The sequence below is a fragment of the Sitodiplosis mosellana genome, unplaced genomic scaffold (assembly GCF_009176505.1).
Source record: "Sitodiplosis mosellana isolate CC-2019 unplaced genomic scaffold, AAFC_SMos_1.0 Smas_scaffold_12, whole genome shotgun sequence".
Taxonomy (NCBI): Eukaryota; Metazoa; Arthropoda; class Insecta; order Diptera; family Cecidomyiidae; genus Sitodiplosis; species Sitodiplosis mosellana.
The window spans coordinates 1,527,730-1,541,872 of record NW_022595254.1 but is presented as its reverse complement, the minus strand read 5'-3'; the positions used below and the strand labels follow the sequence as shown (position 1 = coordinate 1,541,872).

Below are 14,143 nucleotides of genomic sequence, written 5' to 3'. Positions count from 1 at the left end.
GTAATCAGTTGCCACCAGTTTTTTCTTCTTCACGGTGCAGCGTCATTTGTGGAGTAAAGTTCATGTACAATGAGATGCAGCATTTACATGAATAATTATTTTCCGTTGCAAAGCAGCAGGAAAAAATGGCTGCTTCTGGCCCAGAGGAAACAGAGCACTGCAACCAAATGACAATGGAGTCAACGGTTTTGTGATACTTTTTTTTATTTATTTTCTGCTTCTCTACCATTTGCTTTTGTTTATCTTTTGCGCTCGTTGAAGTCGTCATTAAATATGTATTTACATTTTCGGAATGTCGAATGTTTTATTGCACGCGAGCGAATATTTGGAAGAACTAACATGTTGAGAACATCCAAATCAGACAAATGTGTTTTTTTTCGTTATTTTTCGTTTGTTAATTAAATAACAAGGAAAAAAGAGCACGCAGTAAGAACGGTAAAAAGAATAACAAAATGGAATGTATGTGGATCTTGATTCGGTATATTTGTTGAACTTCTTGAGTGAGTGAGTTTGTGTGGCAATGAAACATGTCAACGAGGAGAGAGACTCAATATGAAAAAAAAACTCCTACGCTGCTGTGCGCTCGGCTGCTCTAAACATTTATGCATTAACTGAATTTTTCATTTGCATACGCTGAAAAAAATAAGTCAAGTACACACAGAACACACATCAAACTCAGCAAAAGTAAAATTGGCAACAGCAAAAAATCGGTACAGTTTCGGTATCTAGGAAATCTGGTGCGCCAGTGTGTGCCCATGCACATGCTAACCCAAATCAAACTCATCAACTCAATCACAGTTAAACAGAATTTTTAAGCATGACCGAGAAAATTACGACACAATGGAAAACCCAAACGAGTTTTGAATTTCGGTATTCGTTCATCTGATTGTGAAATGTTTCACTTTGGGCAAGCGCGTATTTTCCATGCAGCAACAAACTGGAACGGAATCGTGATAGCAACATACAATTTTTCGGACACAAAGCACAAATTAGTGATGGCTAAATTGTTTGAATCGTTGATAGGGAATGTGTCCGAAGCAAAATTTATCGAAAATTTACTCGGTTTTGGCGTATGATGGATGTGTTGCAGAAACACGGAACCATCGATCAATGAAACGAGTTTATTGCGTTGAATCTAAAATATTGAACCATTGAAATGATGCTCGGAAAGAAAGAAGAAAAAATGTGATATTCATTTGAATTGATGATTAGCTGGCTAAATCACCGATGATATGCGATGTGCCAGACTCATTTCATTAGCAGACCATTCATTGTACGTGTGTGTTTGTGTATGCAAACATAGAGCTGAATAACGTCTACCGTTATATGATTGACAATGTACAAAGTCACGATAACACATACACACGTCTGAGCAGCTGAAGAATAAAAGACAAAAGCAAAACACACGAAAAAAAGTGAGTTGACCACACTCCAAACATTCGCGCACATACATAGGCACTGACACTGGCACGTTTTACACTCTTCAACTTTTCTATTCCAAACAAAAGCAAACTCGAAGAGCCGCACACTAGCGATCCACATTGCAAATAACGAGAGAGAGAGAGAAAAATAGAAATTTAATAACAAAAGACTTCGGTTTGAATCATTCGAAAAACCTCACTCATCCGCAGATCCGACAAATACAAATGCATCTGGGGGCACACAGTGTGTGTGTGTGTGTGTGTGTGTGTGTCTATGTTTCGCGTTCGCGACCATACAATGGCAAGTTTCCAAACCAAAGTGTTTCGTTTTTTTTTCGGCTAAATATTACCGCTGCTGCTGTTGCTACTATTTCAGAGAGAAATGTGCATTTATCGTGTAGACTGCATTGAATGACGCAGCAGCAAGCACGATAGTGTCAAAGCAACAGACACAAATAAATAATTTTTCGAATAGAAAATTTGTGGCGTACATGTTTGAAAAATATGTATTTTGTTTTGTGTGCGATGGCCATTTGAAAACGTACTCTTTCCAATTGCAATGCATATTTCACGCGAATACTTTAGTTTAATTGTTTTTTCTGTTGTTTGGGATTGGAGTCGAGAGCAGATTGCTTTCACATACAGCGACACGGACGCACATACACACACACACACATGGCAATCGGTAATCACTGAGCAGAGTGAAAGAAATATGTTTTCACGTCCGACGAACGCGCAATGATTCCAATCTGCTGCTACTTTTTTTTGCTGAACGCTTGAAGTTAACTCGAGCTAGATTTTTGTGCTCATCTCCGTTTCGCTCGTAGTTTTTTCTTCATCTACTATTTGCCATTGTTGTTGTTGTTCAATTCATTGTCGTCGTCGTCGTTCATTTGTTGAAGATAGAGCACATTTTAGTCAACTTTTTTCCTACAATGTTGCTAAGCTTCTGGTTGTTTATCTCTTGTGCTTCTGCCATTGCAGCAATTTTCAATCTATTTCTACGGTTTGCGCATTTTTCGTTCGTTTTATATCGCCATTGGAATGAGCGAGAAACCAAATTTACATTTTATGTTATGTTTGGCTCACAATGCAAAATCCAAATAGATTAACACATTCACTAGCTGAAATATATCGATACAATTGCAAAATACGAAAACGTCACAAAAAACCGTTTTCAATGCGAATGACTCAAGCAAACAATAGAAATCGCTAAACTTATCACACATACACATCTACATTTCGACGAAAATCCAATCAAATTTTATTTGTCACAAAATCACTTCTTATTTTATTTGTATATCTTTCGCGTTGATTCGACTGAGCTGAGAGAGCGTGTGTGCACAATCGACAAAATTTCGATAACTTTTTCTTTGTTAACGCAGTCGCACATAAAATTCGATATCACTAAATTTATTTTCTTCAGAGAAAAAAACCAAAATTAAAAGATAGCTTGATCAGTACGAATCGAACGTTTCACATTATGTCGACACGGCACTTCGATGAATACTGACCACAATTTTACGTATGATCATGTATGCGATCGCTTTTTTCGGTGCGCATGTATTGGTGCGAGCCCATGGAGCCAACATAATACAATACAAAAACCGAACAGAACACAGAGTGATGGAAACACACTGTTACGCGTAGCATCACGGTTTGTGTGTTAAAAGCGAACAGACCCAACAAACGTTTGCACACTAATACACATGCCAAATTATACACACATCGACAGATCACTTGACTTAAGATCACGAAAGTCTTTTGTGCGAGATACAAATACATGGCAATCCCAAACACAACACACACCTGCATTCACCGTTGCCGTGTATGTTTTGATTTGATTTCATTGTATTTATGGAACAGCTCATTTAAATATTGGGAGAACCCAGCAATATTACATTATTATATTCGCCCATTCGGTTCATTGTTCATGCAAAAAAAAACATAGGCAACAACAACAAAAATGACTGAATACTAGGTGCAACAGGTTCACAACCAAATGCTAATTGAATACAAATCAAACACTCTCCCATAACTGTCGAACCGTCTAACATCTATCAAATCAACGGCACACAATTTCAATTAAATTTGTGTAGAATCCAGTTTTAGCATCACGTTTCGGTGACGATCTGAATTTCATCATGTCACGCGAAGATCTCTCGAATAATATTCCGTGGGCTCAACACCCAAAGTAGAAAAAACAACGCTGTCATTATTCATGTTTTTGTTTAAATTGAATTTCATCATAAGAAAAGTGAATTGAATTAAGTTTTTGTTGTTGTTGCTGTTGCTGGCAATAATCTGTCTTGAGTGCCATTCTCACGCATTTATGCGAAAAAAGAAAGTTGATCTGTCCTTGAAGAGTTCATCGCGTTGAGGTCTCTTCGACTGTGTTCTCAGTGTTTTTTTTATGTTTTTTTCTCTCTCTCTCAATAAATACGGTAAACAAAACGAAAAAGACATAAAGAAAAGTAAAAACTGTTTGCATCGATGTGGTATAAATCAGTGCGATGAATGGGTGTGTGCGTGCGTTTAAATGTAAGTTTATTTATCGATATAATATTTTTTGATGCTGTCAATACAAAGTTGTTTTTCAGCCTATAACAACATCCGTCATTCTGATGCAATTGGGTCAAATACAGTTACATCATATTTGGTTTAAAATCCGGAAACCAATCTCTTTGGAACACCCTGTACGTTGCTATGTTGACATCGACAAAAACGATTCTCTAGCCATTCTTCTGTTTGAAATGGAGAAGATACCAAAGCACAAACAAACACATAATTTAATGATAGACAAGAACAACCTTGAATGGAGCATCTAATCAGCGCCTATCCGTCGTCGTTCGTTCATTCATTTGTTAGATCTCTCGCTATGTGTATGTGTTCGTCTCCATGTCACGATCTGTAGCTGCGGCAACAGATGCGCAATCGAACGATTGAATCAATTTACATAAATAAAAATGTTCCGACAACACACCACACAAAAAGCACTGACTTATTATCTTCATACGTATTGAACAATCAACTTAAAGACTAAATAAATATCCGTAACTTGTCATTAAACAGTGTTTAAGTTGAACACTGCAATGCCTGTAAGCGATGAATCCATGTCATGTCGTATATGTTTTTTTTCTCCATCTAAAGTCACAAGAATGCAGGAGAAAAAAACGTCGTTCTTGTTTCTTATTTCGGTTCGTTCCAGCGTGAATCGTATACGGTTCCGTTTGACCTTCGAACAGAGGTGAAGAGATCAAAAAACGCTTCATTGAGGACATTTTTTAACGTTAATCTGAAGAATCATTGCATGGAGCATTTTCGATATATTTTTTTTCGCCGACTCATTTATTCAAGCAGACAAACTGCAGCCGCCAAAGTCGTATTTATAAAATACGAACCTCAATTAGACGGATATTTTAACACAATCGAATTTTATTGAGATAATGGCTATATTTAGGATGGTTATTGGTTGTGATGCCATTAGTCTTCGGTGAAATGAAGATTTTTATTTAACTGAAGTCGAAAATATTTGCAGAATGAATGGAAACTTAATCGAGTCAAAAGACTCATTTGCTGTGATTGGTATATTTTTCGTTTGATTTTCAGTCAATTAGGTCTTATTTATTCGAATTTTCATCCACGAATCTATAATATTTTTGAATTTCTATGATCATTTGATGGGCTCAATTGTGATACTCAGGGGGTTTGTAGATTGAAACACAAGCACACTAGCGCCGCAGTGTGCCCTACAATATCATATATGGCAAGCTGCAGAACTATTCATACAGTATATATCAATTGTCAATCTGTAATCCCCCTGGTGATATTATTGCGTTTTAGTTCAAAATTGGTTCCATTGATGAGATCGACTTTGACTTATTGAACGTAACTGTTTCTGGGGGGTTCCTAAACAACACAAATTATCTAAATTATCTAACTGAACTTTAAACCAGTTTTATTTTTCATATCATTTAGAATCGCGTTTGTAAATTGCGAAAATTGACATCCGCTACATTTTGGACTCAATCAAAATGGGTCAATTTGGCGAGAAAATATCAATTCGGACGACTGAGTTCATTGGTTCTTCAAGTTCTATTTTCAAAACAACAGTTCAATGTTTGGACAAATCGTTAGAAAAATGTTTAATTTATAAGTTCATATTTATTTTCTTTATTTTTATTTTCTTCATAAATAATTTTCATAACGATTAGAATAGCTTTTGAACAAAATAAATCGAATTAAAACGATTAAGTCTTCACGGCAGTTGACTCAAAAAAAAGTTCAGTGAAAAATCAATTTTATCTCATGCAACGGTGTTTCGATTTTATTTCTGAACAACAATTGAGTTGATAAATTTCACATAGTAGAATTCAGTGAAATACATTTCAGTTACACTGAAGAAGCATCAAACGAAAACAGCTGGAATATTACAAGATTCCTTTGGGCAACCCAAAATACAGTAGAATAGTGTTGGTCGTTCAGCACTTTCGAACGCTTGTTCGTTTATTCGTTCGTTTTTTTTAACATTAAAAACACATAGAAATCAAATCGAGAGTAGAGTGTTTCACTGAATTTGTCGTGAAAGAGGAGACTTCTTTCGATTCCATTAATTCGCTTGAATTTTCCGTGAATTAACTTATTCGAGATTCCACTCTACAAAACCTACTAATAGTAGATTATACTATATGTGCAGTAAACAGAATTCACGTGTATAAATATACTACTCATTATACATTCTTGAATATTTGGCTTCAAGCTAGAACTAGATTAGTTTCGGTCTACGTGATGAAATTGTGCAATTTACTATCTTATTATTTCTGGTTTTATTGAAGAATGTTGTTGTTGATTATGCAATCAAATTTATCACAGTCCATGTATTTCGAAGGTCCTGCATCTAAGCATCTGACAGCTCACTTCTAGCGCTACGAGACAAGTGTCAAAAGTTGTGACACAGATCGTTCAATGTATTATTGAATCTTTTTTATATTTGTTAATAAAGTTGACAAAAAAAATAAAAATGTCACGAAAGTGCAAAATTGATTTTTGTGAGAGCGTAGCACGTGATAAACATCAATTTTATGATTAAAAAATGTTTCTTTCATTACGGAACATTGTTGATGCGTTCGATTCGTCGCGTTCATGAGTGCGTCTAACGACGAAAAGAATTGAAATGAACTTCACCGAATGCGCTCATCGCAAATTCGTGTTTTACTTTGTTTTGTTAGTGTGGTGCAGGGGTTGTGATGTATTTTTCGGTAGCACTTGATAATGAATTTGAATTCAGATTAAAGTCCACCGAAAAATAAAACTTTAGTACTGTTTCATATGATATTGAAAAAAAAAACCATATTATGAATATACAAAACACTACATAAATACTTCAGTTTTTTTTCGAATTGTTTAAAATCCATTAGGAAGTATGCCACCGCTGACATTTTACACAAAATAATTACTTTTATCATTTTCAAAATAGCTCAGAACATTATCAAATTTTCAAAACACATTTATCGAAAATGTACAAACAAATGTGAACACCACGAAAGCTATCAAAACAAAATTCGAAGAAATTGGGCAATTAAGAATAGTTGCTGGGTCGTAATAGGTTAATAATCTCATTCTCCTTTATAAATAAATGAAACCAATTATTAGAAATGGGTCGAAAATCTAAAAATCAATATGAACGTTAAAATCGACGGACTGTCAATCAAATTATTTTCCCAGAATCGTCCACCCAACTCAATAAAAATAAATTTCTTATTTAACACGAAATGTCAACATCATTTCAGCCCTTTCTCTTTATTGTTACAGCAATTAATTCCACATATTGATATATTCCAATGAAAATATTCAATACGAATAGATTTCTATTGAAACAACTCATTCCGAATCTCCCTTTGTAAACTTTCAATCATAATGAATACCGACGCAATAAAAGCGTCGTCATACGACGAAACATACATGAATTTTATTGTTATTGATACATCAAACAATGTATAAATCGTATCAACAGCAGTGTATGTACGTGCAAAGAGCGATTGTTTTATCAATTTGAATGGGATGACGTCATTTGTGGGTACTGGATGGACTTGGGCAATATGATCGGATTATGAAATCAAGTATTAGTATCAATATTGATAGCGTCGTGAAACGATGCAGCATGTTTTGACATTTTACTTGATTGAACAAAGTTTGTTAATTGAAAGCAAAACAATGTAAGTGTGTGTATGTGCGAGAATTTAATTGAAATTGAATTTTGAAAATTGGATTTTCAAAACAATCTGCTGCAATCGTCTGTCAACAATCGTCACGGATGATACAATCAACATGAAAGTGATGTAGACTGAAAATGTGTGCCGAATGTTTTGATTTAATGGAATGAACGCGAGCATACGATGAGCAATGAAGCGATCAGACGAATGAGTGAGTGATTCAGCGAGCGAAGTGAGTGGATAGGGTGAGAGGGATTTCGATATTATGTTGATAAGACTCATTAAGGCGGTTGAACGGCAAAATATACTGTCGACTTTGTTTCAATTTGTTAGTCAGTGCTCAGTAGTAGTCAAAGTATTCGCGTTCGATTGCGACAGACACAAAAATGAACATTTTGCCAGAAGTTTTTCACTTAAAACTCGAAGCCGAAAATAAATTGCACCAATTGAATTGAGTTGCCTCAATGTGTGTGTGTGTGCGAACAAGCGAGTGAGTTTTCTCTCACTCTACACTTTAGTTTCTCGCTCACTGTCATGTTCGTCTGTGTACGGGCGAAAAGAGTCGAGTGTAGAAATGAATTGAAACAATTTATAACGATTTGAGTTTTGCCAGCGAAATTGACTCTTCTTCGGGATGGATTTAATTAATAAAGTGCATTTGATCAATTTTTCGGATTTTGTGTGTTTCACTGTGCTATGCGAGTGAGCGAAAGACAGAGAGTGTGTGTGTAAGAGAAAGGGAGATAGTTTTTCTGTTTGCATTGCATTTGGATAGAGAGAAGTGAGAGATTGTAGTTTTTGTCGGTAGCGTTCTCGTTACGAATGGGTTGAGGGGCAAATGAATAATATATTCTTTACCGCTCTGCACTTTATTTGGAACGATTTAAGTGTCTTCATTTGCCTAGTTCTAACGAAAAGTTTAAACGGTCGACAGGCAAGCTCGTCGAAATGATTATATTAATACACATTTGTGTTTGTGCGTTTGTGACACATTGTGTGTTGTGCGGGAGTGAGTCAATTATTTGTCGGTTGTTGGCGAGCGAAAAGTGTTTGATCAACACTCTCATTTGACCTGCGTGTGTATATGAGTAGTTTGGAGCAAAAATTTTATACAGAAAAGTTGAGAAGAAAAATGAGAAGAGATAGCTATATAGTTCACTATAGTTTACTATACAGTTTACTATATAGCTATCCCTTTTCCGCTTATTCATCATCAACATTTTTCCGCTCAACTTTTCTGTATTACATTTTCGCTCCAAACTACTCATATAATATCCAGTGTATTCCGCTGTAAACACAACAAATCTCAATCTTTTACGCCACGTTATCTTTTCCATTGAACTCAGTGATAACGTTTGAATCGTGTTCTTGACAGAACAACGGTTATTGCGTCCGTCTACTGGGCGTTTTATTCCAATAATAAAACTCACTGATGAAGCAGCATTTGTGTATTTCATTCATTGTTGCCGTTTTTTTTTAAATAAAAAAAATTCAAATTTGAAACTGACCTGGTTTTATGTATTTTTCAGTGTAATTCGATGAATTCGACAGCATCGAGTCCGAAATGAAGTAACATTTTGACTGCCGAGTGAATAATAATTAATCGGAGAGTGCACATTCCAATCGAAGTGACTTCAATAAATAATAATGTACGGAATGCCCATCGAATACGAGCGCTTAAAGTGACAAGGGACAGTCGGAGACGAAGAGAGATACACACCAAGTTTTTGCGTTGGATAAACTATTTACGGAATTCACATTCCATGCCGATAAATAAAAATGCCGATCGATAATTGTGATAAAGCAATGGAAAAGTCCATCAAATGGATATTTGTTGTGATTGTGGTGGTGTCCGAACTTTGTATGCAAATTTACGGAGAGCCAGAGTCGGAGCAAATACCCTTAGTTCGCCTACCATCAAATACACTACTCAAATATACGGCATACAAGGATGTGTCCATATTACATTTTGTCGTGCCGAGCGATACACGAACCGCTTATTTCAACTTTAAAGCATATGAGGAAACAAAAAGTGCCTTCCGTAAGCAAAAAAAAAGTGTTTATCTTCCATTCTCACAAAATAAATAACGCCCCCACCCGGAATCAATTATTAATATCTGAACTCTTTCTCTTTCTTTTCTGTCCATTTCATTTCATGGCGGTTTGAATTGTGTAGAGCGTCAGTGTAAGCCGAGAGATGTCACGTTACACTTAAAAGCTGGTAGTTATCCTGTAATTAGTCCAGAGAATATAACTTTTCCCAAGCATTTTTTACATGCCAATCAAAGGTAAGCTAATTGAAATTCCTTGTTTGTTTCATTACCGCGCACATTTCAATTACATACTTTTGCGGCCCGTGTGGATATATGTGTGTGAGTGAGTGAGCGTAAGTGTGTGTGTATTTGCCAGGTAAAAGCTATCCATTAAATTGTTGTTGCTGGAAAAATGTTCGATCAAGAATTTCACAAGTTCGAAGAAATCAATGGCCCCAGTTGTGCTTCGCTTCACTTTGATGGTGGCTTTTGAACCGGATCTTCGGCGAAAACGTTGTTAGCTTTAAATGTTGTTGAAAAATCACCGAAAGAACTCTGCAACGTTCAAAAAGTCAAGTGATAATAACACAAACACACCGAGTGTAATTAGTCTTCCAAGCTCTTTCATTGTTTCAAAACTAAAAATTAATGCTCGACCGAGAAGTTTGAGTGCCGCTCGAAAATCCCTTTTGAATATGCACAAGCCGTTAACCGATTTGTTGTGTATTTCGGTAGCTGGATAAAATCGCAATAAACATGCCACGCAGTAATCGGGCCCCCTTCCCATAGAAATATCGATGAAGAATGTGAGGCAATGGTTCTTTAGAGCCGCATGGAGTGTGAGATTAATATCAATTGTTTGCCAACAAAATTAACGGAATGAATCAAAATTATCGCTTTGTCGACAACCTCTAAAAACGAACGGGTAATAAGTTTTGGGCTTTTCCATCAATCGTATTCAGCGCTCCCGCAAAATAGATATGGCAGAAGGGGGCAGAACGAGTGTGTGTGTGTGTGTGTGTGTGAGACAGCGAAGAAGTGCAAACAAAAAAAGAGCTCGAAGAGAGAGTGGCGACAAACGATGAATTTGGGGAACCAACCGATTTGCATGAAAACAAAATCAGCCACCATTTAATTGGAAAACTTTATCGCTACAATGTTCGTTCGTCCGAAATGGAATTCAATTAAAAGTGATTTTCTCTCTGTGTGTGTATCTATACGGTCGCCGTATCGTTTTCGATTCGCTGGCACAGCATTAATGACAGACCGTTGTGTTGTTGGCGTTTAGCTTTGCTTGTTTTCCCATCCTCTCTGTCCTCCCGCTTCCTTTGCACGGTCCGCTGTTCGATGCTCAGCTCTTCATAAAAGGAGCGAAAAAAAATGATTAACATATTTTCTCGATTCATTTCAGTTCAATTGTGTGCTTTTATTGGCGCCATTGGCGTGGTTTTTATTGAATTTGCCAACTTTTATCTCACTTCCTCTCCCTCTCTCCTGTGTCGCTTTCTATTCACGGCCATTTCAATGGTGTTTGGAAAATTTATACGCCTTTGTTGTGTTACGATTTCTTGGCAACGATTCCGTGAAAAAGAAATTAAGAATGAAATTGGTATTTTGGTAAATTTACGAGGAGCGTTAACGTTCCGAGGAAACCGTACGATAGAGAAAACAGGGCTTTGGTCTACGTAAAACAACAACAACAAAAAACATACACACATACAAAAAAAACTAAATAGACAACAAACTTGTAATAAATATACGAAAGAAGCGACAAGCTGTCGGCGATAATTTTTATCTAAAAACAAAACAAATTAAATTATTTCAAGTCAATTACCGTTCATCTCTGAGCTCTTTATGCGAACATAATATGTTCACATAGTCTGGGCTGGAATGAAACAAAAAAAACCCTGCCAGATAAGCTAGAACAGAAATTGGTATAAAAAGGAGTGGGTGACCTTAGTTCACTTCAACATTTGAACGCAATGGATAAATGGCTGAAAAATGGTTTTATGACTGTGAAAATGAACTGCCGCACCATCGAACGAAATGAATAGCCAAACCGAAATGGGCTAGAAAAATTGTAAAAGCCATTTGAATTGGTGCATAGTTACAATGTGCGAAAAATGTTCAATGTAAAATGGTGAAATATCTCATTTTATCTAAATTAGGATCAAAAATTCCAATCCCATCGTCAACGTTGGTCACTTTTAATCGAGAATATGGACAGAAATATATGCCCATAGATTACATGGTAGTTTGAGTACATGGCGGATTATTTACATGCATTGATAATTTTAAATCAACTTAATACCGGTCAGTTGCTTCATTAGGCTTAGTAATGGTTGCCAACAGTCGAGCCTATATATATATACAACCGCCCTCGTTCCAATCAACCTCAAAGCTTGTGCACTTCGTGCCCAGTCCTTCCATATTAATGGAAGTGATAGTCATTAATTGCATTTAATATTCATGCGTTCACCGTGCTTAGCACTCAATTCAATAAACCAACCAGCCAACCGATGACTAAACGAATGAATGTGTGTATGTGTATTTACTGCTTGTGCTTCCTGTGTATCTACAATATCTACATATCTCTCCACTTGCCCCCTTTTTCACTCAATTCGTCGTCACATTTAATTAAATATCATGAATTAGGGCAATTTTACTTCCAGCTCAAGCATATCAAGCACATCCATTTTGACTATTTATGCTATTTTATGTTTTTAATTAAAATACGTATTAATTATTCAGTAGCGTTAAATTTCATTATTTTCCCTTAGTCCGAACGCAAATACAATACCATTTTCGGTGTGTATCGAAATTAATTTTCGCATTTTCACGCATTTTCTTCGTTTCAGATTCGAGATATACAATTTGCAATTCAAGTCTGATGGATCGATGCGGAGGATGAGTATCGATGGACCAAACACAGGTGATTGGTACGCGGTGGCATTCATTTCATGGACAGACCCAAATAACGATCGAATTGAGCAACAAGGTAAGCAACGATGAAAAAAAAAATGAAACGTTAAAAACACAACCCCCTCGTACAGCCATTTTTTCGCATGGGTAATTTGCCCAAATCACAAAAGCATAAATCCGTGAATGATTTTACCCGATACCTGCGTATCATCGCCATTTCTCGCTTTTCGCTTTTAATTACCGTGCCGTATTTGATATTTATGTGCGTAAAATTTACACACATACACATACACAAATACCATTCTCATTCAAAGACGAGATGGTGTTGGCATGTCGCATCGAAGCGCTTGAGTAACAAGCTCGAGCCACAATGATGTTATCTTTTTGGTTGAATCGATGACGAAGCGAGTGCTTGGAAATGAATTTAGAAAATTATTTTATTCGGTCATTCGTTCGCCTGCCTGCCAGCTAACATGCATTGAAAGTGGGTATTAACACCTTTTTGTCTAATGTGCGCGCTAACGTTCATGATGCGTGTGACAATCGCTTGGCATATTTAGAAGCGGCGAACAATGAACGCCTTGATTTTCCCTCGCAGCTTAATACTTCCACAAGCCACCAATTTCAATGGAGAGGCAGAGGGATGGGCTGAGCCGGCTATACAAATGAAGATCTTAAAAAAAACTTGTGTATTCTAAAATGAGGTTACAGCCGACAAAAGCCTTATTAAAGGTTATTTCATGTTCATAACAAATAATATCGTTCACACCATTCAAAACGTTAAGCCGTAATCATTTAAAACACGTAAACATAATTGAGTTCACCGTTGGCATGTATTTGTTTGCCAATTCAGTCAACATATACGCACGCACACAGGCACAAGTCCCTATAGGGACACTAGGCAGGTATAAAGGAATGAAAATGTTTGGTGTACAATGAATGCGTGTATGAACGGTGACGACTTTCATTGTATCGTATCTCATGGCTATAATCGACTTTAGACCCGAAATATCATATAAAGATGTACAATAGCATGAAAGACAGGGAATTTAATCGTGAAAGTGCTTTGATGCGAATGAACAAACGCAATCTAGCATTGTGAATGTGTTAAGCATGTGAGGAAAATGGATTCATCGTATCATAATTAACGCACAAATCATGTTCCTTTCACATTGCTTTTGCTTTCAGCCTGTATTTTATTCACCAATTACTTGCTGTGCTCATCCGTCTCCTTTGCCTGTATATGTATATTGGTTTTTATTTTTGTTCTCGGATCAAAACGAATCTCGAATATTTGATATTTGTGTTGCATGTGCAAATAAATTGAAAATCATATCCGATCACCCACTTGCATGCACCATCACTTTTCGTTTCTGCAATAACCGGACCATCGCATCGGATATCACAAACGGAACATACAATAAATCCAATATGCAATGTCCTGAAACTGCAAAATAAATGTTTAATCTATTGAACTCAAGACACATATAACCTGTTATTTTGCAAACAACTCTATGTCGGTTGCTTGGCCGGTCGGTATGTGTACATGCATGTG

General features: G+C 36.5%; 2 protein-coding genes across 16 annotated transcripts in view; one reads left to right on the top strand and one right to left on the bottom strand.

Annotated features, from left to right (window-relative positions):
- The window catches only part of LOC129567736 (tyrosine kinase receptor Cad96Ca), a gene marked incomplete in the record, with an annotated part of 38,072 nt that extends 35,161 nt beyond the window's left edge, over positions 1-2,911 (bottom strand). The window contains 1 exon segment of the mRNA XM_055444978.1: positions 2,655-2,911.
- Positions 1-14,143, top strand: part of LOC129567728 (uncharacterized) — an 89,142-nt gene that overhangs the window by 69,436 nt on the left and 5,563 nt on the right. For 5 of the 15 annotated variants that reach the window (XM_055444961.1, XM_055444960.1, XM_055444962.1 and 2 more), the window contains 3 exons: positions 9,163-9,674; positions 9,810-9,921; positions 12,525-12,664. In XM_055444961.1, the coding sequence (XP_055300936.1) occupies positions 9,413-9,674; positions 9,810-9,921; positions 12,525-12,664 (514 nt within the window). In that variant the 5' untranslated portion in view covers positions 9,163-9,412. Of the gene's footprint in view, positions 1-3,432; positions 3,963-7,545; positions 7,866-7,950; positions 8,710-8,817; positions 9,082-9,162; positions 9,675-9,809; positions 9,922-12,524; positions 12,665-14,143 lie in introns of those variants that run through there. The other 10 variants (XM_055444964.1, XM_055444963.1, XM_055444965.1 and 7 more) reach the window with 10 other exon arrangements.